This window comes from Salmo salar, chromosome 14 (genome assembly GCF_965601325.2).
Source record: "Salmo salar chromosome 14, fSalSal1, whole genome shotgun sequence".
Classification (NCBI taxonomy): domain Eukaryota; kingdom Metazoa; phylum Chordata; class Actinopteri; order Salmoniformes; family Salmonidae; genus Salmo; species Salmo salar.
In genome coordinates, this window is record NC_138304.1 from 68,348,632 (window position 1) to 68,374,517 (window position 25,886).

Below are 25,886 nucleotides of genomic sequence, written 5' to 3' on the forward strand. Positions count from 1 at the left end.
ATGGTAGGCCACACAAGCTCAGAGAACGGGACCGGCGAGTGCTGAAGCGCGTAGCCCATAAAAATTGTCTGTCCTCAGTTACAACACACACTACCTGTGAGGAACGACGCTGGAGAAGAGAAGTAGGTATGGGGAGTTGACATTTAATTTGGAAAGGACAACTCTCCTTCCAGACTCACATTAAGCATCTCCAATCCAAAATTAAATCTAGAATCAGCTTCCTATTTTGCAACAAAGCCTCCTTCACTCATCCTGCCAAACATACCCTCGTAAAACTGACTATCCTACCGATCCTTGACTTCAGCGATGTCATTTACAAGATAGCCTCCAACACTACTCAGCAAACTGGATGTAGTCTATCACAGTGCCATCCGTTTTATCACCAAAGCCCGATATACTACCCACCACTGCGACCTGTATGTTCTCGTTGGCCTTTAAGCACTACATATTCGTCGCCAAACCCACTGGCAACAGGTCATCTATAAGTCTTTGCTAGGTAAAGCCCCACATTATCTCAGCTCACTGGTCACCATACTAACACCCACCCGTAGCACACGCTCCAGCAGGTATATTTCACTGGTCATCCCCAAAGCAAACACTTCCTTTGGCCGCCTTTTCTTCCAGTTCTCTGCTGCCAATGACTGGAATGAATTGCAAAAATCACTGAAGCTGGAGTCTTATATCTCCCTCTAACTTTAAGCATCAGCTGTAAGAGCAGCTTACCAATCACTGTACCTGTACATAGCCCATCTGTAAATAGCTCACCCAACTACCATATTGTTATTTATCCTCTTGCTCTTTTGCACCCCAGTATCTCTACTTGCACATTCATTATCTGCACATCTATCACTCCAGTGTTAATGCTAAATTGTAATTATTTCGCCGCTGTGGCCTATTTATTGCCTTACCTCCCTACTCTTCTACATTTGCCCACACTGTCCATAGATTTTTTGTGTTATTGTGTTATTGACTGTACGTTTGTTCATGTGTAACTCTGTGTTGTTGTTTTTGTCGCACTGCTTTGCTTTATCTTGGCCAGGTCACAGTTTTAAATGAGAACTTGTTCTTAACTGGCCTACTTGGTTAAATAAAGATTAAATAAAAAATAAAAAATAAAATAGTCTATGTAAATATAGGTTTTTGCCTTCTTGCAATTTATTCACTGTACATATGGACATACTGGACTCCTTCATTGTAAAAAAAAATCATTCTGCACTTGAAAACTACCTTCCTACATCTCACTTGGCTCCTCAGGTCATGCTATTTTATGGAATGCAACTGAGAAAATGTATGTTTTTTTCCCCCCATTCTTACACTGACACTTATCTAATGAGGAGTGTGTCTCATACGGTTTCTGATCATCAATTATGTATTAAAAAAATCCAATCCAATCTCATGAATATAAATGAAGCCTTTTGTGCTTTGAAATGTAATTTGTGTGATGTGCTTTGACATAGAATTAAGATCATAACATTTAAGAATATTATGAAGCTGAGCAATTATTCTAACGGTGCAAACTCACTTCAGGTTTCTTAAGAGTTTTTAAATAATGTTTTATTTTGATCAGCCTACACACTGGCTCATTGTGTGGAGTAAGATGCAGTCAGTGTATTTGGAACACAACTTAATCCTAAATGTAGCCTACCTTGTTTCCATTTGGAGAGAAAGCATCCTGGAATCACGTTGAAACCGTGACAGATGCTGTTTCTAATCTGCAGACAGCCTGCACAGGGTTGTACAATGATCTCAGTCCTGAGAGATAGCAGATAGCCTATCCCCTATGATCTCAGTCCTGAGAGATAGCAGATAGGGGATAGGCTATGATCTCAGTCCTGAGAGATAGCATATAGGGGATGGGCTATGATGTCATCATGAGAGCAGCCCGTTGACATGGGTGTTTTCTCATTTGGTCAAAAGTCCGTCCTCCACCCTCTCTCCTCCGTCCTCTCTCTCTCCTCCGTGACCCGGAAACCGATAAGTGGTTGAGTGGTGGAGGAGATGTCAATTCATTAATAGGTGAACGGAAGAGTGTCCCCTCCAGCTCCTCGATAGCCACCTTTCATCGAGAATAGTCATGTGTATCCTACCTGAGTCCTTTGTGGAATAATTTTTTTATCTCCCACACCCCCTTTGAAGCTTTTGTTTTTTGTTGCATGAGAAAAGCATGCACAAGTTTCAAAAACAATATGCTACTTATCATTGTATCTATAAAATGTCATGCAAAACTAACTAAATTCGTTTTTAGCACTTTACACATTATATTTTGGATCCACCCTTGTAAATGAGTGGAAAAGGAGAGTCTCATTTCATACAGAGGCATTTTCATCCCACGTTCCCTCTCCTTGCCACCTCGCCTCGATTACCTTTGACCTTTTTCAAAAGGGGGAGAGAGATGATGGAGGAGAGAGGATGTAGGAGTTGAGCAAAACAAATTGAGAAAAGGCCAAGGAGCATGGCGTAGCCTCACAAAGGAGACAGAGACAGTGTGAGTAGTTACAACTTTTGAACACAGGGAGGCGCGAGGTGCATAGAAAATTACCAGCATTTGGGTGTGGGCTAGTCACAGATGACCACCTTGATCATACTGATGTCTTTATCATCTTCCTCATATGAGCATAAAACCCTTTCCTTTCTCTCCTTTTTAATGATAGCACTGTATACTGTAGGCCTACAGAATATTTAATTGCCATTGTAACATATTAATTTGGTAATAGCCTAAGTTATGAATTGTGTGTGCATGTGTATGTTTGTGTGTGTGCATGTGTGTGAATTGAAATGTTCCATCCTTGTCCTTTCTGCTATACTGAAAAAATATATAAATGCAACATGCAACAATTTCAACAATTTTACTGAGTTATAGTTTATGTAAGGAAACCAGTCAATTGAAATAAATTCATTAGGCCCTAATCTATGGATTTCAAATGGCTGGGCAGTGGCACAGCCAAGGGTGGGCCTGGGAGGGCATAGGCCCACCCACCTGGTACCAGGTTCACCCACTGGGGAGCCAGGCCCAGTCAATCAGAATTAACAAAAGGGCTTTATTACAGACAGAAATACTCCTCTGTTTCATCAGCTGTCCTTGTGGCTGGTCTCTGACAATCCTGAAGGTTAAGAAGCCGGATGTGGAGGTCCTGGGCTGGCCGTTGGATGTACTGCCAAATTCTCTAAACCGACTTTGGAGGTGGCTTATGGTAGAGAAATGAACATTCAGTTCTCTGGCAACAGCTCGGGTGGACATTCCTGCAGTCAGCATGCCAATTGCACCCTCCCTCAAAACTTGAGACATCTATGGCATTGGGTTGTGTGACAAAACTGCACATTTTAGAGTGGCCTTTTATTTTCCCCAGCACAAGGTGCACCTGTGTAAGGATCATGCTGTCTAATCAGCTTCCTGATTTGCCACACCTGTCAGGTGGATGGATTATCTTGGAAAAGGAGAAATGCTCACTAACATGGATGTAAACACATTTGTGCACAACATTTGAGAGAATTAAACTTGGAAAATGTCTGGGATCTTTTATTTCAGCACATGAAACATGAGACCAACACTTTACATGTTGCGTTAATATTTTTGTTCAGTATAGATTAAATTATATTACAGAAAAAGTCAGCATGCAAGACTAGTTTAGAGTTACACAATGTTTATCTTGAAACCAAATCAATTGCCGACATATGTAAGGTTCACTTCAAAGTCGAAGCCGTTCTGTGTGCGTAATTCAGTGGTTCCGAAATCCTCCAGTTGCGCGGAACCGCTGGCCAGATCCAGATGTGCCTGTTTTCTTTAAATACAGTTTGCGAGACCGAGGTACCTTGGCACGGCGAGAACCAATCACAAACGCCGGGGGCGGGTCGTCTTTGGAATGTTGTGGATGTTTAAAATGGACAACTTGTCGCAGATACCACAATACCGGTATCGAATAATAACCTGTGCATTCATGTGGAGGTGATTTGCAAATGCTTGGTCGAGGAGTGAAAAGGAAATCGCCTGAGCGGGGAATTGTGCTTTGTTTCCCCCCGGTGAGGGTGAGTTCGCGGTCCGGAGAAAGCAGGCGGATTGCACTGGCGATGTAGCCCGGAGACTATTTCTGGGCGCTCTTATTTCTGTATAGCTGTTCAACAGCCTATATCAATGACTGCATATTGCACTCCGGAAGTAATCTACAGGATTATCTTCAATCACATAATATAGACAAGTGTTTATAGACGGAGAAGTGATCCTGCATGTGACATCGTGCACAGTGTCCAAGGGCATTGTGCCTCTTCAATGTTCATATTTAATATTAAGGGAACGAGCATAGCATAACCTACGGAGTCTGCATGCTCGGCTAGGTTCCTACTGTCACTGTTCACATATTCTACGAGTAGCCTATGGCAGCGCATTTGAATGCTTGGTCTATTTGTCGCCACCACTCAATTGTTTATTTCCCCTATGCATTGTTTCCATACCTTCTGCGGAATTGCTTCAACGGCCTCAACACACTCATGCTCAGATGAAGGGAGTGCAAATACGGGAGTGACATACACTTGTCGTGACAAAGGGATAGGCTGCAGTCTATTCCTATAGGCTAGCATATAGTGGCAAGTTGAATATTGAGTGAGAGTGAATGATCTGAAATACTGTGTTCATTTCCTTGGTGCACAGAAAGCGTGTGGTTTAATGTGGCTCCAGGTAGTGCGAACATCAAAATTACGCCACTTGTGGAGAGGGAGAAAACTGTAGCCTTGTGAGCACAGACAGGGGCGGGGGGAATCGCCGCGGTGAGATTATTTTTATGGACGCGCCCTGAGTGATTTGCGCGTGTCAGTCGTGTGTACTCAATCATGTTGTAGAGCTCGTAAATCGAGAGGACCGCCAGTGCGAAGTGCCTCAACCCAGGCATTAAACCCTCGGACCGCTAAAAAGGACGCTCAACTTGTACGCAAACAAGACGTACCGCTGTAGCTAGAGGAGCGTCAAGAGAACAGAGGCAAGCAATGACAGATTTTGTTGACAAATTGCTGACAACTCGGTGACTATTGTCGACAAGGACTAAACACTTTCTTTCAAAAGTGGATAACACAGTCTGTCATTTCCGTATAACCACAATAAAGGACCACAATAAGTACAGGTAACAACACCTTCACCTAGGCTACCATTCTACTGTCTGCTTGTTTTTTTGAGAATGAAGAATTATGTAGAAAATTATAAAGGTAGACTTTTCTCTGCTTCAGAAATGATCTAATATGGGTGTAATTTTCTTGATGCAATAGGATGATGGCATTCGTAAATGACATTTCAAATCTATTAACATAACATTATGCATGACCGTGTGTTTGTCTTGGATATGCCCTTGACACATTTTGACTTGTGATGATGGATGGCCCTGTTTTTTCAAGTGTGGATGGTGAGAGATGCCTTTCTTGCACACTCCAATTGGATACTGACTGAGCTATGGAGCTCAGCATCCCCAATGTCAAGAGAGGTGTCAGAACCAATTCAGTTGGGAAGTATTAGGGTGGGAAATGAAATGGTGACATCCCATGACAATAACTCATTTATGGTATTGACTGATGAAGTGCAGCCAAGGACAGGGCCAAACTGACGCCCCAGAAATCATTTGAAACCGAAACACAAAACCTGTGGAATGATTTCACATTCACTGCTACTAAACAGTAATAGCTTCTAAAGCTAGCTGAGGGATGGGCCTGGAGAAATGTAACAACTCTCAAATTCATAGACAGAGCAATGGATGCAAGGATTGACCATTCATGATAACAAAATTAGTTTTAACCATGTTTTGAAGCTATACAGTGTTTGTTTACATTTACATTGTTTACAAAACATTGGACTAAAACAAGCTTTTATTTGGGGTTTTAACGGGCTATGACAGTTGAACTAAGCTGATGAGACATAAGTTATATTCTTCCAGAATCAATGAGTATACACTGAGTATACATAACATTAAGAACACCTGCTCTTTCCATGACACAGCCTGACCAGGCGAATCAAATCAAACTTTATTTGTCACATGTGCCGAATACAACAAGTGTTGACCTTACCGTGAAATGCTTATGATCCCTTATTGATGTCACTTGTTAAATCCACTTCAATCAGTGTATATGACGGTGAGAAGGCAGGTTTAAGAAGGACATGGTTTTTGTATGTGTGCCATGCAGAGGGTGAGTGGTCAAGACAAAATGTTTAAGTGCCTTTGAACGGGGTGTGGTAGTAGGCGTCAGGCGCACCGGTTTGTGTCAAGAACTGCAACGCTGCTGTGTTTTTCATGCTCAACAGTTTCCCGTGTGTATCAAGAATAGTACAACACCCTGTGGAATGATTTTGACACCTTGTAGAGTCCATACCCTGACGAATTGAGTTTGGGGGGGGGGGGGTGCACAACTTAATATTAGGAAGGTGTACCTAATGTTTGCTATACTCAGTGTAAATCATTCATTTGTAAGTCTCAAAATGAATGTAGCAACTAAGGATTCTAGCTTCCCTTTCAGGATACTAGATTCTAGTTATTATTTGATCCATATTTGGAGAACGTACCCTAGTAAAGGTGTTGAAAGAATCATCATGCAGTCTGACTGCATGACTCCCCTTGAGTGTCATACAATGGTATCTAGTGATGTGGATAGGTGATTCAAAGTGTCCCGGTCCCTGCTGCTCTGACAAGGATGGCGGACTCATTGCATTATGCCACACTTAATATATTACCTCATTTTGTATAGGGAAGGACGGGGTACGAGTTGGCTGCTTCTAGAATGGGTATCATAACGGCGGAAGCAATGTTTGAGTTATAGGATTGCTGGGCACTGCCATAACGAATCAGGGCACCCCCATAAAACACTGGCACCCCATAGTCATAAAAAATATTATCTTTCCTTGGACTGATCATCATGTAGTCGTGAAATTGTCCTTTTTAGAACGGATCCAAGATCACATTTTACTTTCATCCCTTGTAGTCAAGGTTAGGATATTTCACTATAATCTGATCCCAGATCTGGATACAGAGGGCATCTTCTGCTTCGAGCCCCATGCAGATAGCACGATAAGTTGTGTTCCATATCCTACATGCTCTGCTGTGGGAGCAGCACTAGTTGATGTTGAGCTAGCAGCCCTAGCAGCCCTAATTGTTCCAACCCATCTTGTATGTTTACTTAATTAGCCCTTGTGGCGTCGGAGTGAGAGCAGCATATTGTTGAGACATAATTACAACCCGGCTTGATTAATTATCGTTAAGGCGGTGGGAGGCTAGGCACGGGTTGTTCAGGCTAGAGGTAAACATCTTATTAACCGTGTCAGTCTCTTGCAGACTTGCACCATGCAGAGCAACAAGGTTTTATTAGGTAGAAAAGCACAACTATCAAGAAAATGTCCTCATAAAAATGCCAGGGCTTGATTAGGGTTATGGTGATTACGGTCCTTAGGTAATTCCTACTGAATTGAAAAATTCCACGCTACTAGCTCACTGTAGATAGAAAGAAAGCCATTTTTTACGGCCATGGTCATGGATAAAAAATGTGTGTGTGTACTACCTCCATTGTAACAGGCAGAAACTTGGGCTGATTACAAGGCAAAGAGAAAGAAAACATGACATTTCAAGTCAACTAGAGGCCCATGGGCATTGGTAGGACATAAGAAGGCAGACGTTTTACGTGCCCCCAACCAATTGTGTTTTTTTGTTCGTTTATCTGCAACTTATTTTTTTACTAATTTTGTACATAATGTTGCCGCTACCGTCTCTTATGACCGAAAATAACTTCTAGACATCAGGACTGCGATTACTCACCACGGACTGGCAGAATCCTTTTTCTTCTTTCACGACTGACGAGCCCGAGGCGGAGGATATACGGCTCCCTCGGGAACAGGCCCCAACCCCCGTGATCTGCGTGAAGAGGAGGCAGAGAAAGAGAGGCCGGAAAGCGGGCTTCCTTCTGAGAATTCGGGGGCGATCGAATAAACCCCCACTTCCCTCAATTCTGCTAGCAAACATGCAATCTTTGGACAATAAAATCGAGGAGTTACGGGGAAGATTAAACTACCAAAGGGACATTAAAAACAGTAACATCTTATGCTTCACAGAGTCGTGGCTGAACAACGACAATATCAACATACAGCTGGCTGGTTATACGATGTACCGGCAGGTTAGAACAGCGGCATAGGGTAAGACAAGGACCGTCGGACTATGTGTTTTTGTAAATAACAGCTGGTGCACTATATCTAAGGAAGTCTCGAGCTATTGCTCGCCTGAGGTTGAGTATATCATGATAAGCAGTAGACCACACTACCTACCAAGAGAGTTCTCATCTGTATTCTTCGTAGCTGTTTACATACCACCTCAGTCAGAGGTTGGCACTAAGATAGCATTGAATGAGCTGTATTCCGCCATAAGCAAACAAGAAAACGCTCACCCAGAGGTGGCGCTCCTAGTAGCTGGGGACTTTAATGCAGGGAAATTTAAATCAGTTTTACCAAATTTCTATCAGCATGTTAAATGTGCAACCAGAGGGAAAATAACTCTAGACCACCTATACTCCACACACAGCGACGCGTACAAAGCTCTCCCTTGCCCTCCATTTGGACTATCTGAACATAATTCCATCCTCCTGATTCCTGCTTACAAGCAAAAATTAAAGCAGGAAGCACCAATGACTAGATCAATAAAAAAGTGGTCAGTTGACACAGATGCTATGTTCCGGGATTCCTCCAATGGCATGGAGGAGTACACCTTATCTGTCATTGGCTTCATCAATAAGTGCGTCGACGACGTCGTCCCCACAGTGACCGTACATACATACCCCAACCAGAAGCCATGGATTACAGGCACCATCCACACTGAGCTAAAGGCTAGAGCTGCCGCTTTCAAGGAGCGGGACTCTAACCCGGAATTTTATAAGAAATCCTGCTATACCCTCCGACGAACCATCAAACAGGCAAAGCGTCAATACAGGACTAAGATCGAGTCGTACTACACCGGCTTTGAAGCTCGTCAGATGGCTTGCAGACCATTACAGACTAAAAAGGGAAGCACAGCCGAGAGCTGCCCAGTGACACAAGCCTACCAGACGAGCTAAACTACTTCTATGCTCGTTTTGAGGCAAATAACACTGAAACATGCATGAGAGCACCAGCTGTATGGGAGACTGTGCGGTCATGCTCTCTGCAGCCGATGTGAGTAAGACCTTTAGACAGGTCAACATTCACAAGGCCGCAGTGCCAGACGGATTACCAGGACGTGTCAGGATTTGATTTGATTTGACTGTCCCTGGTTTCTCTTTTTCACGAAAGCACTTTCTAAGATGACCGCAGACTCATATGACAGCAGACAAACCTCACCACAGCCTCAGTCATTCCTGGTCAAGTTCTCCCCAACAAACAGATACGTCCCCACAAACACACACGTCCCACAAACACACATTGCATGGCCGAATAAGGCTAGGACTAAGAAGCCCTTAGAATTGCAGCTATGGCTCTCCAGCCTTTAATGACAGAGACCAGTGTTTAATTTGAGTCTTGTGTCGCCTTTCACCTCACCGCAAAATGTGTTTTTCTTCAGGAACAGTTCATTTCTCTGGAATAACATGTGTATCCAGCTTTAGTACAGTAAACAAACGTATGTGTGTGTGTGTGTGTGCAGGAAGACACACATGCACACACACAAAAACAGCCTACTAACTGAACACGTTGGCAGAAAGGCAAACAAGTAGGAGTTCAGGATTTGAGTCTCTGTGTAACTTTATCAAGGAGATTTTTAACCCTTATTTTACCGGGCTGACTGAGAACACATTCTCATTTAGACACTGACTGCCAACTCTTTCTTTCGTTATTATTTTAACAACAAACGCTGCTGATCTTGGTGTCAGTTTACGGTCTGCTTTATATACCTACGCAAATCATCTCTGACATAATAGTATTGCCTCGCCATGCACAGAGGAAATCACTACTCCCTTCAGAGTTCAACGCAAGCTCATTTCAGTTTCTATCAATGCCTTCATATACTTTCCCTACCCTGCTACCATCCTGTATTATTGCATCTGAGTTGTAGTTGACAGTTGCTGTAAACACGATCCAATCTACTGATGATTCAATTCAATTGCGTTTCCTTCGATAGTTGCAGAGACACTCTAGTTGGTCTTGTGGGAACAGCAGGCAACGTTGAGGCAAGGCGGGCAGTCCTCGAGGAGAAGGGATGGATGGATGGAGGGATGAGCTTTGAGCAGGCCGCTAGTCCAGCTGTCACACTCACTGACTGAAGCATGTGAACTAACAACAAACCCAGAGACAGACTAGGATGCTGTGTGGGCAGAGACGTTAGGATGGACAAGAAAAAGACGGTAACTGTAATCCGTTACCAGCTAAAATATTGTAATCCGATTACAGATACTTTTGAAAAAGTAGATGATTACTTTGAGGATTACTTTTAAATTCAGAATGACATTCAAATCAGCATTGAAAAAAGGCGCAAGTTTAAGTTTGTTCCACCTGAGCGTATGACTGCTGTCAGCATCCAAAGATGATCAAACTTGAATAAAGGCTTGGATGTAAGGATGACAGTAGTGGTGCAGTCTACGGCGATACGAATATCACTTATTATTGTTATCTACATAGCGCATTGATGTGAATCACAGTGCTGCTCTCTTCTGTAGCTATTTGCGCTTTACGGGTTGTGGATGGCTGTTCACAAATCTAAATGTGTATTTGAACCCAATAATGATAGAATTCAAGAAATTTAAGCTGCCTATCAATCATTGTTTCTGAAACCAGTGGACAATGAAAAATGGGCTGTTGCAACATAAAAGTGGGGCTAATTCATGCCAATACATTGTTCTCATCCATAGTCCTGATGGACACATGTTCAAAGGGGCAATATTTTGATAGACTTAAAGGGGCAATCTGTAGTTGCCACATCCATTTTTGGACTTATAAATTATAACTTATAAATGCCTCATGAGCTTAGTTCAACTGTCACAATCCATGAGAACCCAACATATAACCTTGTTTTTCTCCAATGTTTGTAAACATTGCAAATGTAAACACACACTGTATAGCCTCATAACATGGTTAAAATAATAATTTTGATATCATGGATGGTCAGTCCTTGTATCCATAGCTCTGTCTATTTAATCTGAAAGTGGTTGCCTTTCTCCAGGTCCATCCCTCAGCTTCTTACCAAAACAGAAGCGGGGCGGCCGTTTTGTTATTGTTTCACCTGTGGATTTGCCCTTTAAACAGCTGCATTATTATCAAGATATTAAAGTGTCACCAACAAAACGTTTAACCATAGGCCTATAGCAAATGCAGCATATTGCATTCATTTTTCATATGTAAATAGCACTTTTCAGTAGTGCTCAAATTATGCCATTCCATGAGAGCAGCATTTATTTTTCAACTCAAATCAATGAGCCCAATCAGTCCTCCATGACAACAAAATCATAAACAACAGAGTAGGGCTGGCTAATAAGTCCTTCGTTTTGGGGTCATGCTCAGATAAAACAATTTTGGCTAATCTATACTTCCATATTTCCAAGTCTTATAAAGGTGCCACTACATCCCAGGCTGTGTCACCGGGAGCCCAACCGGGAGCCCAATCGGGCGATGCACTATTGGCTAATTCAAGCCAATACATTTTTTATCCATAGGCCTAATGGACACTTTCAAACTTGCACACTTTTGATAGACTTAAACAAAATCATAAACAACAAAGCTAATAAATCCTTAGTTTTGGGGTTATGCTCAGGTAAAACAATTTGGCTAATCTATACTTCCATATTTCCAAATCCTATTCTTGAAGATCAAGGGGTATAACATTTATTGGAATGACTGGAATTCTGATAGACTTTGGTTTTTAATGTAAAGATATAATTTAATCGTATTATTATATGTAGTAGAAAGCGATGGGTCAGAAGAAGCCTACATAACCAACCCATAAAGTAAAATGTAACATCCATATATGGCCAGCTATGTAAACTTTTTAACATTGATTTATCCTGCCATAGATGTGTTTCAATTGGTAACATACATTTTTGTCGTCTTCTAATGCCTCTTAAGGGGAATGTAATCTAAAAGTAACTGAATGTAATCAGATGACGTTACTGAGTTTGGGTAATCCAATAGCTACATTACTGATTACAATTTTGGACAGGTAACTAAGGGATTACATTTAGAAAGTAACCTACCCAACCCTGGTCCCATGTCATTTCAAGCCATGACACCCACCATCTCAGATTGTTCTGTAATCGTTTCTGTAGTTAGAAACAGATAAGATTAGCATTCCTGCAACATTATTTTGTTGAAAGACGATTTGAACTCTAAGAAATTAAGCTAATTGATTGCACCCAAATTGGCCATTTAAATGTATAGGATTCATATAATATTCAATAAATATAGTACCGATTTGCACAAAAAACCCTTCTTAACAATGATTAAGAAGAATCCACATTTTTATTTCACTAGGCAAGTCAGTTAATAACAAATTCTTATTTACAATGATGACCTACCCCGGCCAAACCCAGAGCCAATTCTGCGCCGCCCTATGGGACTCCCAATCACAGCCGGATGTGATGCAGCCTGGATTTGAACCAGGGACTGAAGTAACGCCACTTGCACTGAGATGCAGTGCCTTAGACCGCTGCGCCATTTGGGAGCCCAATGAATGGTCAAAAGAATGAATGGTCAAACGCCACCCACAGACCCCCCCAATATACAGTATCAGTTCTCTGTGTTTGACATTTTATCCAGAGTGACTTACAGTTAGTGCATTAATCTTAAAATAAGTACATTTTAACTCAATGAAGTAGCCATCAGCAAGTCAGAACTAGTAAGGGGGGGGGGGGAATTAAGTGGGGGGGGGGTCAGGGTCAGAAGTGAGGGTGCTGTGGGTTTATTTACGATACTCTTTGAAGAGGTAGAGTTTCAGATGTTTTTGGAAGATGGCTAGGGACTCTGCTGTCCTAGCTTCAGGGGGAAGCTGGTTCCACCATTGGGTTGCCAGGACAGACATGAGCTTGGACTGGGCTGAGTGGGAGCTGCCCTCCTGTAGGATGGGGGAGGGCCAAGAGACCAGAGGTGGCAGAACGAAGTGCTTGGGGTGTATGTAGGGTTTGAGCATAGCAAGCATTTGACAAGTTGTATGAAGCTGCGACTTCGAGTATTGTTTATTCATACTATGTAATTTATTCTCAGTGAATTTGTGATGTTTTTTCCCGTTCAGAGAAATTAGCCATTGAAGTCGCTTGCATTTTCCCCATAAATTAAGTGAAATGACCAGGTTTTGCCCACTCGACGCCGCTATTCTTGCTACTGCCCCTTTATCAATTTTGCTGGTCTCTTTTGTTCATCAAATGTATGACAACATTTTCGTTGCAGCTTTGGGTAGAAAACCAAAAGCTTTTGCTCATAATGAAAAGAAATGCTGTGCTCATCCTCACATTTCAATCCATTCAACCATGAAAGCAATTCAGTTTGCCCTTCTCTTAGCAACCTAATTCTTCAACCCAAGAGGGCTGCACTATGGTGCAATTCTCATATGTAGCCCAAAAATGTGATGGAGAAATGGGCTAGTGACTAAAATGTTGGGACAACCCTAATAAAATAATACAATTATAAACCTTTGTATGGTAGTCTGTTTGTCAATACAATTATTAGAAAACATCTGTTTGATTAGTGACATTTACCATTAAACCCAACCCAATACCATTGCAAAATACTATACAGTGTGTGTTTGTGACTTTTACCATTGAAAACCCCTTAGAGACCATAACATTGAAACCATTAGAACTGCTGTAGCCTAATAGTTTGCTTGTTCACGAAACACACACACACGGGTGGTTTCCTGGACACAGATTAAGTCTAAGAGAAGGAAAAATGGAATTGCTTTCATGGAGGACTGGCTTGAGTTGTGAGGACCAGAATGTATTTTCATCATGCACAAAAGCTATTGGTTTTCTACCCAAAGTTGCAAAGAAAATGTTGTCATACATTTGATAAACAAAAGATACGAGTAAACTGGATTAAAGGGCAGTAGCAGGAACAGCAGCATCTAGTGGGTAAAACCTGATACTTTCATTTAATTGACTTGGAAAATTTCCCGTTGACTTCAATCGCAAATCTCTCTGAACAGGGGGTAAAAAATACAATCACCAAATTCACTGCGAACACATTACATAGTATGAATAAACAATACTCCCAAGTTTCCCGAGTAGCGCAGTTGTCTAAGGCACTACATTGCAGTGCTGAGGTGCCACTACATCCCAGGCTGTGTCACAACCGGCCGGTGCACAATTGGCCCAGTGCTGTCCGGGTTAGGGGAGGGTTTGGCCGGGGAGGGCTTTCCTTGGCTCATCACGCTTTAGTGATTCCTTGTGGCAGGCTGGGCGCCTGCAAGCTGACTTCGGTCATCAGTCGAACGGTGTTTCCTCCAACACATTGGTAAGGCTGACTTTCGTGTTAAGCAAACAGTGTGTTAAGAAGCCGTTTCGGAGGACGCAGCGATGAGACAAGGTCGTAACTACCAATTGGATATCACAAAATTGGGGAGAAAATTTTGTCAAATGACAAAGTACTCCAAGGTACAGCTTGGGTTTTGTGGAGTCTGTGGGTGACGTTTGGATTCCTCGCATTTTAATCATTGTTAAGAAGAGGTTTTTGTGCAAATCGGATGTTGGGTACTATATTTATTGAATATTATATGAATCCTATAAATGTATGGACAATTTGGGTGCAATCAATTAGCTTAATTTCTCAGAGATCAAATTATATTTAAACAAAATAATGTTGCAGAAATGCCTATCTTTTCCATTTCTAACTACAGAAATAATTTCAGAACAATCTGAGATGGTGGGTGTCAACCCTCTTTCTTGTGCTTTTTGGGGTGGAGGGAGGAGTTTCTGTATATTTAACTCTGTAATGCTCTGATGACCCATCTTCTTTCTTGTGTGTTGGCCTTAACACAATGCATCGCAGTATCTACATCACGCATCTCAAAAGTCCTTCTTACTTGAATTCATTACCTACCTTAAAAGGCAAGTCACTGTCATCTCAAGGCTGTATTCCCTAGAGATACTGTACTCTTTTCAAGTCTCATGTCTTCTAGTGAGTTAGTGAGAATTACTGAAGAATTTCCTTGGCTGCTTTTTCTGTATTGGGTTTTTAGACAGCTTCCACACATTCTTTCACCCCATATCTCAAGGCTAAGCTGGAATACTTCACAGATTCCTTCTTGATCTGATCTTGTGTCTGACATCAACGTATCGGTGGTGGAACTAGAAAAGATTCCAAACCCTTGTCTACCGAATGTGTCAAAGCTTCCCAATCCTGTCAGACCAGTGATCAACCATACAAAAGATGGAAGGAAGGAAGAATGGGAAGGATGCAGTCTAAGATCTTCCAACAAGAACCCTAAAGGTTCACCTCTGTCTGAACCCTGTACTTTCCCTTAGGCTCCGCAAGGCTCCTCAACAGATACTGTGGTCTGTCTTATTGCTAGGCCCCACCATACTGATCCATTCATCGTTGATGTGTGACAGTGGAGCCACATACAGTGCCTTCAGAAAGTATTCCCCTTTACTTTTTCCACATTTTATTGTGCTACAGCCTGCATTTAAAATAAATGGACACAATACCCCATAATGTCAAAGTGGAATTTTAGTTTTTTAATTTTTAAATTACAAATTCATTAAAAATGAAAAGCTGAAATGTCTTGAGACAAGTATTCAACCACTTTATTATGGCAAGCCTACATAAGTTCAGGAGTGAAAATGTGCTTAACAAATCACATAATAAGTTGTATGGATTCTGTGTTCAATAACATTATTTTATAATGACTACCCCATCTCTGTACCCCACACATACAATTATCTGTAAGGTCCCTCAATCAAGTAAGGAATTTTAAGCACAGATTCAACCACAAAGACCAGTGAGTTTTCCAATGTCCAGCAACGAAGGCCACCGATTAGTAGATGTGTAAAAAGGAGAAAAAATAAACAGATGCTGAATATGTATTAATTAGGCTTTGGATGGTGTATCATTACACCCAGTCACTACAAAGATACAGGCGTCCTTCCTAACTCAGTTGCCGGAGAGGAAGAAAACCGCTTCGAGATTTTACCATCACCAATGGTGATTTCAAAACAGTTACAGAGTTTAATGGCTGTGATAGAAAACTGAGGATGGATCAACAACATTGTAGTTACTCCACAATACTAACCTAATTGACAGAGTGAACAGGAAGCTAGTGCAGAATAAAAAATATTCCGAAACATACATCCTGTTTGCAACAAGGCACTTAAGTAATACGGCAAAAAATGTGGCAAAGAAAGGAACCTTTTGTCCTGAATACAAAGAGTTATGTTTGGGGCAAATCCAGCACAACACATCACTGAGTACCACGCTTCATATTTTCAAGCATCGTGGTGGCTGCATCATGTTATGGGTATGCTTGTCATCGGCAAGGACCAGGGAGTTGATTTGGATAAAAATAAATGGAATACAACTAAGCGCAGGCAAAATCGTATAGGAAAACCTGGTTTAGTCTGCTTTCCAACATACATTGGGAGACTAATTTGGCTTAAAATCTATGACAAGACAAATGGCTGTCTAGCAATGATCAACAACCAATTTGACAGAGCTTGAAGTATTTTTAAAAGAATAATGGGCAAATATTATACAATTCAGGTGTGCAAAGCTTTTAGAGACATACCCCAAAACACTCAAAGCTGTAATCACTGCCAAAGGTGTGTCTAACATGTATTGACTCGGGGTTAAATAGTTATTTAATCAAGATATATTAGTGTTTCATTTTTCATAATTTAAAAAAATAAATGTTCCAATATTTCTTCCACTTTGACATGAGAGTATTTTTTTGTAGATCGGTGGCAATTGTTTTATTAAGCCTTCCCCGTAGCTCAGTTGGTAGAGCATGGTGTTTGCAACGCCAGGGTTGTGGGTTCGATTCCCACGGGGGGCCAAGTACGAAAAAAAATGTATGAAATGAAAAAAAGGAAATGTATGCATTCACTACTGTAAGTCGCTCTGGATAAGAGCGTCTGCTAAATGACTCAAATGTAAATGCAAATGTCAAATGTAAATCCATCATCTGATGCAGCACTCCATCACTCTCTTTCTTGGTCAAATAGCCCTTACACAGCCTGGAGGTGTGTTGGGTCATTGTCCTGTTGAAAAACAAATGATAGTCCCACTAAGCGCAAACCAGATGGGATGGCGTATCGCTGCAGAATGCTGTGGTAGCCACGCTGGTTAAGTGTGCCTTGAATTCTCAATAAATCACAGACAGTGTCACCAGCAAAGCACCCCCACTCCATCACACCTCCTCCATGCTTCACGGTGGGAACCACACATGCGGAAATCATCCGTTCACCTACTGTCTCACAAATACATGGCGGTTGGAACCAAAAATCTCAAATTTGGACTCATCAGACCAAAGGACAGATTTCCACTGGTCTAATGTCCATTGCTTGTGTTTCTTGGCCCAAGCCAATCTCTTCTTATTATTGGTGTCCTTTAGTAGTGGTTTCTTTGCAGCAATTCGACCATGAAGGCCTGATTCACGCAGTCCCCTCTGAACAGTTGATGTTGAGATGTGTCTGTTATTTGAACTCTGTGAAGCATTTATTTTGTCTGCAATTTCTGAGGCTGGTAACTCTAATGAAGTTATCCTCTGCAGCAGAGTTAACTCTGGGTTTTCCATTCCTGTGGCAGTCCTCATGAGAGACAGTTTCATCATAGCGCTTGATGGTTTTTGCGACTGCACTGGAAGAAACTTTCAAAGTTCTTGAAATTTTCCGGATTGACTGACCTTCATGTTTTAAAGTAATGATGGACTGTCGTTTCTCTTTGCTTATTTGAGCTGTTCTTGCCATAATATGGACTTGGTCTTTTACCAAATAGGGCTATTTTCTGTATACCACCCCTACCTTGTCACAACACAACTGATTGGCTCAAACGCATTAAGGAAAGAAATTCCACAAATTAACTTTTAACAAGGCACACCTGTTCATTGAAATGCATTCCAGGTGACGGCCTCATGAAGCTGGTTGAGAGAATGCCAACAGTGTGCAAAGCTTTCATCAAGGCAAAGGGTGGCTACTTTGAAGAATCTCAAATATAAAATATATTGTGATTTGTTTAACACTTTTTTTGATTACTACATGATTCCATCCATATGTGTTATTTCATAGTTTTGATGTCTTCACTATTATTCTACAATGTAGAAAATAGTATAAATAAAGAAAAACCCTTGAATGAGTAGGTGTGCTCAACTTTTGATTGGTACTCTGTCTGTCTGTGTTTGTGCATTTGCGTTGTTACTGGCTAAGCCAAGTCCAAAACGTGCTCTAGTTTTGTATTGGCTTACATTTATTAGCTAGCGCTAGCGCTCCCAGCGCTAATGGGTTTTCTGGTTACTATGGTTAATGCCGAGTTTTGCTACACTGCTGTTTTCGTTTGCACAGTACAATAAACAGGATCGAGACTGTGGTCCCAGCTCTCTTCAGGTCATTGACCAGGTCCTGCCGTGTAGTTCTGGGCTGATCCCTCACCTTCCTCATGATCATTGATGCCCCACGAGGTGAGATCTTGCATGGAGCCCCAGACCGAGGGTGATTGACCGTCATCTTGAACTTCTTCCATTTTCTGATAATTGCGCCAACAGTTGTTGCCTTCTCACCAAGCTGCTTGCCTATTGTCCTGTAGCCCATCCCAGCCTTGTGCAGGTCTACAATTTTATCACTGATGTCCTTACACAGCTCTCTGGTCTTGGCCATTGTGGAGAGGTTGGAGTCTGTTTGAGTGTGTGGACAGGTGTCTTTTATACAGGTAATGAGTTCAAACAGGTGCAGTTAATACAGGTAATGAGTGGAGAACAGGAGGGCTTCTTAAAGAAAAACTAACAGGTCTGTGAGAGCCGGAATTCTTACTGGTTGGTAGGTGATCAAATACTTATGTCATGAAATAAAATGCAAATTATTTACTTAAAAATCATACAATGTGATTTTCTCGATTTTTGTTTTAGATTCCGTCTCTCACAGTTTAAGTGTACCTATGATAAAAATTACAGACCTCTACATGCTTTGTAAGTAGGAAACACTGCCGATTTTGCAGGTTATCAAATACTTGTTCTCCCTACTGTACTGTATATTGTTATTAGTTGGAGAAGAAAATGAGAATCTATCCTTGTGATTACCATCATGTCACCATCATGACAATGATCATTATCATAACTCCCATAATCGTTGCCAATCACCCTAAACCACAAATCATTAGAGACATTATAGTGCTCAGGTCAGGGGTGGAACCAAAATGATTTTCCAATAGTTCCATTCCGAGCAGAACCCCTATATTTCTGGAACCAAAGAATTACGTTAATTTTAATTATTTGTAATTTGTTGTTGGTATTTTACCCCCTTTTTCTCCCAAATTCCGTGATATCCAATTGCGATTTCGTGTCATCGCTGCAACTCCCCAACGAGCTTGGGAGAGGCGAAGGTCTAGTCATGCGTCCTCCGAAACATGACCCGCCAAACTGTGCTTCTTAAAACCCGGCCGCTTAACCCGGAAGCCAGCTGCACCAATATGTCGGAGGAAACACCATTCAACTGACGACCACCGTCAGCCTGCAGGCACCCAGCCTGCCACAAGGAGTCGCTGGAGCACGATGAGCCAAGTAAAGCCCCCCCAGCCAATCCCACCCGGACAACGCTGGGCCAATTGTGTGCCGCCCTATGGGATTCCCTGTCATGGCCTGTTTGTGACACAGCCCAGGATCGAACCCAGATCTGTTGTGACACCTCAATCCCTGTGATGTAGTGCCTTAGACTGCTGCGCCACTCGGGAGGCCTTTTAAAAGAAATTACATTTAAAAGTAAATTTTTAACCGGTTCTCAAGATTTCAGAATAACGTTTCTGTTCTGGGAACACTATAGATCACTTTCGCTCCCGCTTCCTGTTTCCGTTCCTCGAAAAATCCCGTTATTTTTCACTTCCCTGTACCTGTTCCAACCCTTGCCTCAGGTTGGCTTTTTCTGTCAGATTGGATATTTGTCTCAGCTGTGTGAGAGTATCCTAGATAGATTGAGTTTTACTTCAGCAGGAAAGGCAGGGGATATAAAGCAAAAAGAAATTCAGAAAGGAAAATCAATATGTTAACTAAAGGTGCCGGTAAATTATTGATGAGGACTATGTAGAAGGATCCCTAGTGTCCTTACAACTTTGTCTGCTTGCCACTGTTTTGTGGGAGAGGAGCTTGGCTCAGCCAAAAACCAACACTCAGAATCTCTAAGGCTCTCAGTGAGCTCACTATCTGACACTACCTGATGTGCCCTCACTTACACACAAGCACACACATACATGGACACACACACACACACACACACACAAATAGTCACAAGAGGCCTGCATACAGACACATAGTCATAAGCACCTGCATACACACTAATGTACCATACGTACATGAGTTGTACATAAACACACACAGACACAATGAGTCGGAAATTAATGTTTTAGTAGTCTTTCAATGTACATTCAAATGACATTCTGTATAGTATCACAATACACTGGCCTAATGAGACAATGCATTGTTGATCAATATCAGGCTCCATACATACAGGTGATAACAGGAAGAACAGGGAGGGTAGCCTTCAATTCCGCATGGATGGAGAAGGTAGAGGAATGTGAGGGAGAGGTAGGAGAGGGAGGGAGGTAGAGAGAGGGATGAAAAGAGAAAGTGAGGGAGAGCAGGTGAGACCTGAAAGCTGCCTTTGTGTGGCGGCTGGCTGTAGGAACACTGGTCTGCTCTGTGAGGTTTTCCCCACACACACACACACACACACACACACACACACACACACACACACACACACACACTGGGGAGTTATGGGGGGTGCTTGGGCAAACATACCGTGTTGAAAACCGTTGCATGATGTTTTCAAATATAACAACAACAAAAAAGTCTCTCCACACTCCAAGATTAACGGACGTTACACCGCCATAAAGTGGCTCTATTTTCCCGTACTTTACAAATCTCCATTTCAGTGGCTAAACGGCTCCCCATTTCCCCCTCCACTGCATCTCAACTGTATCTGATGCTGTTCAACTGGAGCTTGAAGTGCATGATAATATCAGAGCTGGCTGCTTCATGTTCGGCATACTAAAACCAAAACAACACGGTTCCAAGAATGGACGTCAATAGCATAACCAGACCAAACATTAAAACTACTTTGACCATTTTCAAATATAGAGATAGTGGGGGTATATTTAAACTTTGAGAGTCTCTTGTTATGTGTGTCTCATCAGAGCTGTCAGCTATGTGAACTGAACTGAGCGAGCTCTATGTTTGAGGAGACTAGCTTTAATCTTCAAGAGAGTTCTACATAAAGAGTTGATCAGTTCAGTTGAACTTAAGAGGGTTTTATAGCCTAAAGTAGTCCAACTGCACTGTCATGTGTATGAAATTACCCTCCGTTGGGCTAATTTATTGCTGAGTCTGTACACGCTTCATGCTGATAGTGTGTGTTTTGGTTTATACAGTATATCTGTATGTTGTTATAAGGGTGTGTTGTGTGCTTTACATAATGGTGTGTTGCTGAATCATTTGAGACAGTGTTCCTTGACTTGTTAATGTACCTAGTGCTGCATCTGTGCTGTTGAGTGCTCCTCCGGTTGTGTACTGAGCTGTGATCTCGTTTGTTTACGTCCCCAGGAGAGACCCGGGAGACAGCGGGCGCCATGAGGCGGCGAGGAGGGCTTGAGAGAGAGGAGACATCGCCCTTCATCATCCTCAGCATCGGGCAGTGCAGGAAATGCACACACGCGCCACAGAGACTGTCTAGCAAGAGACAGGCTAACAGCACCCAATTCTGAGAGAGAGACGAGAGAGCGAAACAGAAGAGAGTGGATTCGACATCCATTTATTTATCCTCAATGGGCTTAAACTGGACTGGATCAGACTTGGAAGAGATGATGTCCAAGTTACCACACTGTTCTATATTGGACCCGCCTTGTTAGACCTTCGAAACAACTCACCCACCTTTGTGAGGCTTGGAGCTGAGGGGCAGAGAGAGGGGGGAAAAAGAGAGCGACAGCGATAGAGGAAGAGAACGAGAGACATTGGGCTCCATGCAGGCGCGTAAGAAGTATGTCCTGCTGGGGCTGTGTGCTTGCTGCTGGCTGCTGCTCTTCTACTGGGGCGGTGGGGTCCAGGTCCGTCTCCTCAAGCTGCTGGGGCAGCAGAGGGGCGATGTGGTGCGCCCCTGGCCCGACTGGACCGACAGGGTCCTCCTGCCGGGCTATGCCCAGCTGGAGGAACTCCAGACAGGGCCTGGTTCTGCCGAGTCCCCCCGTCAGCGTCACCAAGCCTGGACGGGCATCTATAAAGACAGTCGCTGCCGAATGGAGACCTGCTTCGACTTTACGAGATGTCGACGTAGAGGGCGGGATGGGTTTAGAGTGTACGTTTACCCATCGGAGAAGGGTGAGCGCGGGTCGGAGAGCTATCGTAAGATACTGACGTCTATAGGCGAGTCACGGTACTACACCACAGACCCTCGCGAGGCATGTCTCTTCGTTTTGGGGATTGACACTCTGGACCGCGACCAGCTCTCGGGGCAGTTTGTGCCCAACTTGGACGATCGTATCAAGGGTTACCCGCTCTGGAACGAGGGACAGAACCACCTTATCTTTAACCTGTACTCGGGCACCTGGCCCAACTACACCGAGGACCTGGGCTTCAACATCGGTCAGGCCATCCTGGCTAAAGCCAGCCTCAACACGGAACACTTCCGGCCTGGGTTCGACGTCTCCATCCCCCTCTTCTCCAAGGACCACCCCCAGAAGGGGGGCGAGAGGGGCTGGTTGGTGCGAAACACGGTGCCACCGCGCAGGAAGTACCTGTTGATGTTCAAAGGGAAGCGGTATCTAACGGGCATCGGCTCGGACACCCGTAACGCCCTGCATCATATCCATAACGGGAAGGACATAGTGTCCCTCACCACATGCCGTCACGGGAAGGACTGGGAGAAACACAAAGACGCCCGCTGTGACCATGACAACCTAGAGTATGAGAGGTAAGTTAGGTTCCTAAGGGGCAGAACGGTGAATCGTAACTTCCAATTCAGATCCAAATGTACAAAATAGTCCAGGTCCAGAGCCCGCTGGTTTTCTGTTCTACCTGATAATGATTTGCACCCACCTGGAGTCCCAGGTCTAAATCAGTCCCCGATTAGAGGGGAACAATGAAAACACTCAGTGGAACTGGCTTCAAGGTCCAAAGTTGAGTTTGAGGGGCCTAGGTTATACGAAGAGCACACTCGGAGAAGCACAGGGCAAAGTTATATTTTGAAAAAGATTTACTTCCTTCCCGAGTTTTTGCGCTGCTGGGATGGTGTATATGCCTAGTTAAATAAAGGTTAAATATATTAAAAATATGAATCTAGGCTACACTGCATTACACACTGCAGTGGATAGGTGTTCCTTAGGTCCTACTCTTCCTGTGGTCCAAAGCTTGCTACTGATATAATTAATTTTAATATCAATGAAATGGACCTGATTTATATTAAATAATCTATAACGACGCTTTAGTCCGGAATGTTTTATGCTAGAAACAAGCTGTAAAATGCAGTGACTCCGATGCATATGGGATATCTTTGGTTTGTCTCTGACATTGAGGCTGTGCGACAACCTTCTATAGCCGACAGATTGAATATCATTGTAGAATATTTGCACAAAATGCATCTGCCAATTGCAAAGTCTGCCTATATGCCCACACATCTTGCCTAAAGAACATTTTCTATTTTTAATACCCTCAAACACCAAGTTAGGCATACCTCGTTTCAAATTATCACTGTCAATCGTGAATGATAATTCTTCACATTTTACCGTTGAAACTGCATGCCAATCATTTGATCTCAATCAGTTTCATGGAAGTATGCATTCAGATCTTATTGAATAACTGTTTTGCCAGCGAATTAAAGCAGATGGTTGTTAACAAAATATTAGCATTTCTTGTAGGCCTATTTTGTTTCAATCAAAGCATAGCCTGCGGCGTGCACGCTGTTGAGGTTTTGTCCGCATGAGGAAAACATTTGACTATTCAGCTTCAGATAAGAGATGACTGAGTGAGGTGTTTTTGGTGTAACATATTATAGGCCTGCTATGCAACTTTACTAAATGTGAGAAGTTATAATCTTCTATTTGTAATAATAAGTGATGAGAAGGACTATTAGATATAGGCAACATCTCGATGAGGGTTATTTTGAGCGATTTGACCGTCCTTCGAATCGTGGTTCAGAAAGTGGTCACGTATTGTTCCAACTTGGTCTCAGAGCATTTCATATTATCCTGTAAATAAATCCCAGACACTCCATTTAGTATGATATGTTACGTTTCGTATGGTCTGTGTTAATTTGTGGATGTCCATCACCCATTCATATATGTTACGAATTAAAAAAAAATTTTTACAAGTGCATATAGGCCTACCTGATGATATGTGGCTGCTGTGTTAAACAATGAATAGCTTTTTCTTGAATTAATTTATGATCAGATACTTCAGTTGTAACTGGTTCTTTTTTTTGAGTTGATGGACATCTTCAGCAATGTTCCAAACTTTTTTTTTTTTTTACAATAGCCTGAATAGAAATCAAAATGTCTCCAGTGCTGCAGCACGCGGTCATTCATTTTCATGGTCTCTTGTGGTATTAAAAAAAGATTCTGCTCGTCTCCAGTCTTGTAAAATGACGTCGAATTGCATGAAATGCGTTTATAAAATCCCCCTCTTATCCGTGGTGGTCTTCAAATCCACAACTTTATGGCTACTTTGCCATGTAATGCTTACAAAACGAACCGTTTCTAAAACGGCATATCTAAGGCTCTGGTCTGTCCTAGGGGTGAGAGTAAACAGTAGGCATCTTCTCTGCTATCCACTTTATGTTTGAATTATTATTTGGAGTACAGGGCATGGTCACTTGTTTTTTTTTTTGGTTCAGGGAGGTTTGGGTAAAAATATATTTTACTGAAAGGAGGGCCATCCATTTTTGTTTCAGAGAGATCAGATTTTCTCCAGGTAACCCTCATTATAAATAACTTACAGTCCCTTAGTCTCTCATTGACGTCAATGCATGACTAAGTGAAAATTCTAAGAAAGTGGAAGTTAGGATTCTCCCCTTAGAGAGGGCTATTATTGTGAGGTTGTGTCATAACTTGTGTTCTGTTTCATCAGGAATACACTTTGGGCTTGTTCTTTTATTGCTTTGTTTTTTAATCGTGCTGGGCGTATTATTGGGTCCCTTAGATGTTGGGCTTTTATGAGTTTTTGATTTTCTCCCTCTCATCTAAATTGAGGTCTCCTGGTTATTTTCTCTGTCGTTTACAGTTACTATTCCAGTTATCTTGTTAAGAATATTGACTGTTGGTTGTGTGTTGTGTTAGATTTACAGTACAGAGTGTGGTCCTGGCTGTGTGAGATCTTGGCGTCGAGTTTACGCCCCTTGAAACAAGCCGACATCCAAAGACCAATAGACGGTTGCGGTATGTGCTCAACATTTTGAAAAAGGTTCTGAAATCGGAGAAGTGTATTCAACCGTGAATAGAGGAGAGGTGTCACGATGGAAAAAGTCAGCTTGAAAAGAGGGAACGTTGGTGTGAATAACAATAGCCTCCCCCTATTCTTACCCTATTAGTGGCTATCTCTTCATGTGGCTTCCACCCAAGTACACCAATGATCTGGTCCTGGTCAGATACCTCTAGAATGAGGGATAGAGAGAGGGAGGGGGGATATAGGTATAGAGCGAGTGAGTGGAGGGCCCGGTCTTACCCAGTAATAACAGTTATAATCCGTCCGGGCCATAGCTACCTTTCTGGGTTGTTTACATTGGGCCGGTGGTGAGGGAAAGGG

At 42.5% G+C, this 25,886-nt stretch overlaps 1 protein-coding gene across 2 annotated transcripts in view; it reads left to right on the plus strand.

The window, feature by feature from the left end:
• Positions 1-3,900: 3,900 nt before the first annotated feature.
• ext1c (exostoses (multiple) 1c) overlaps positions 3,901-25,886 on the plus strand; it is a 101,046-nt gene continuing 79,060 nt past the window's right edge. For both annotated transcript variants that reach the window (NM_001165318.1, XM_082960656.1), the window contains 2 exon segments: positions 3,901-4,023; positions 21,699-23,061. In NM_001165318.1, the coding sequence (NP_001158790.1) occupies positions 22,115-23,061 (947 nt within the window). In that variant the 5' untranslated portion in view covers positions 3,901-4,023; positions 21,699-22,114.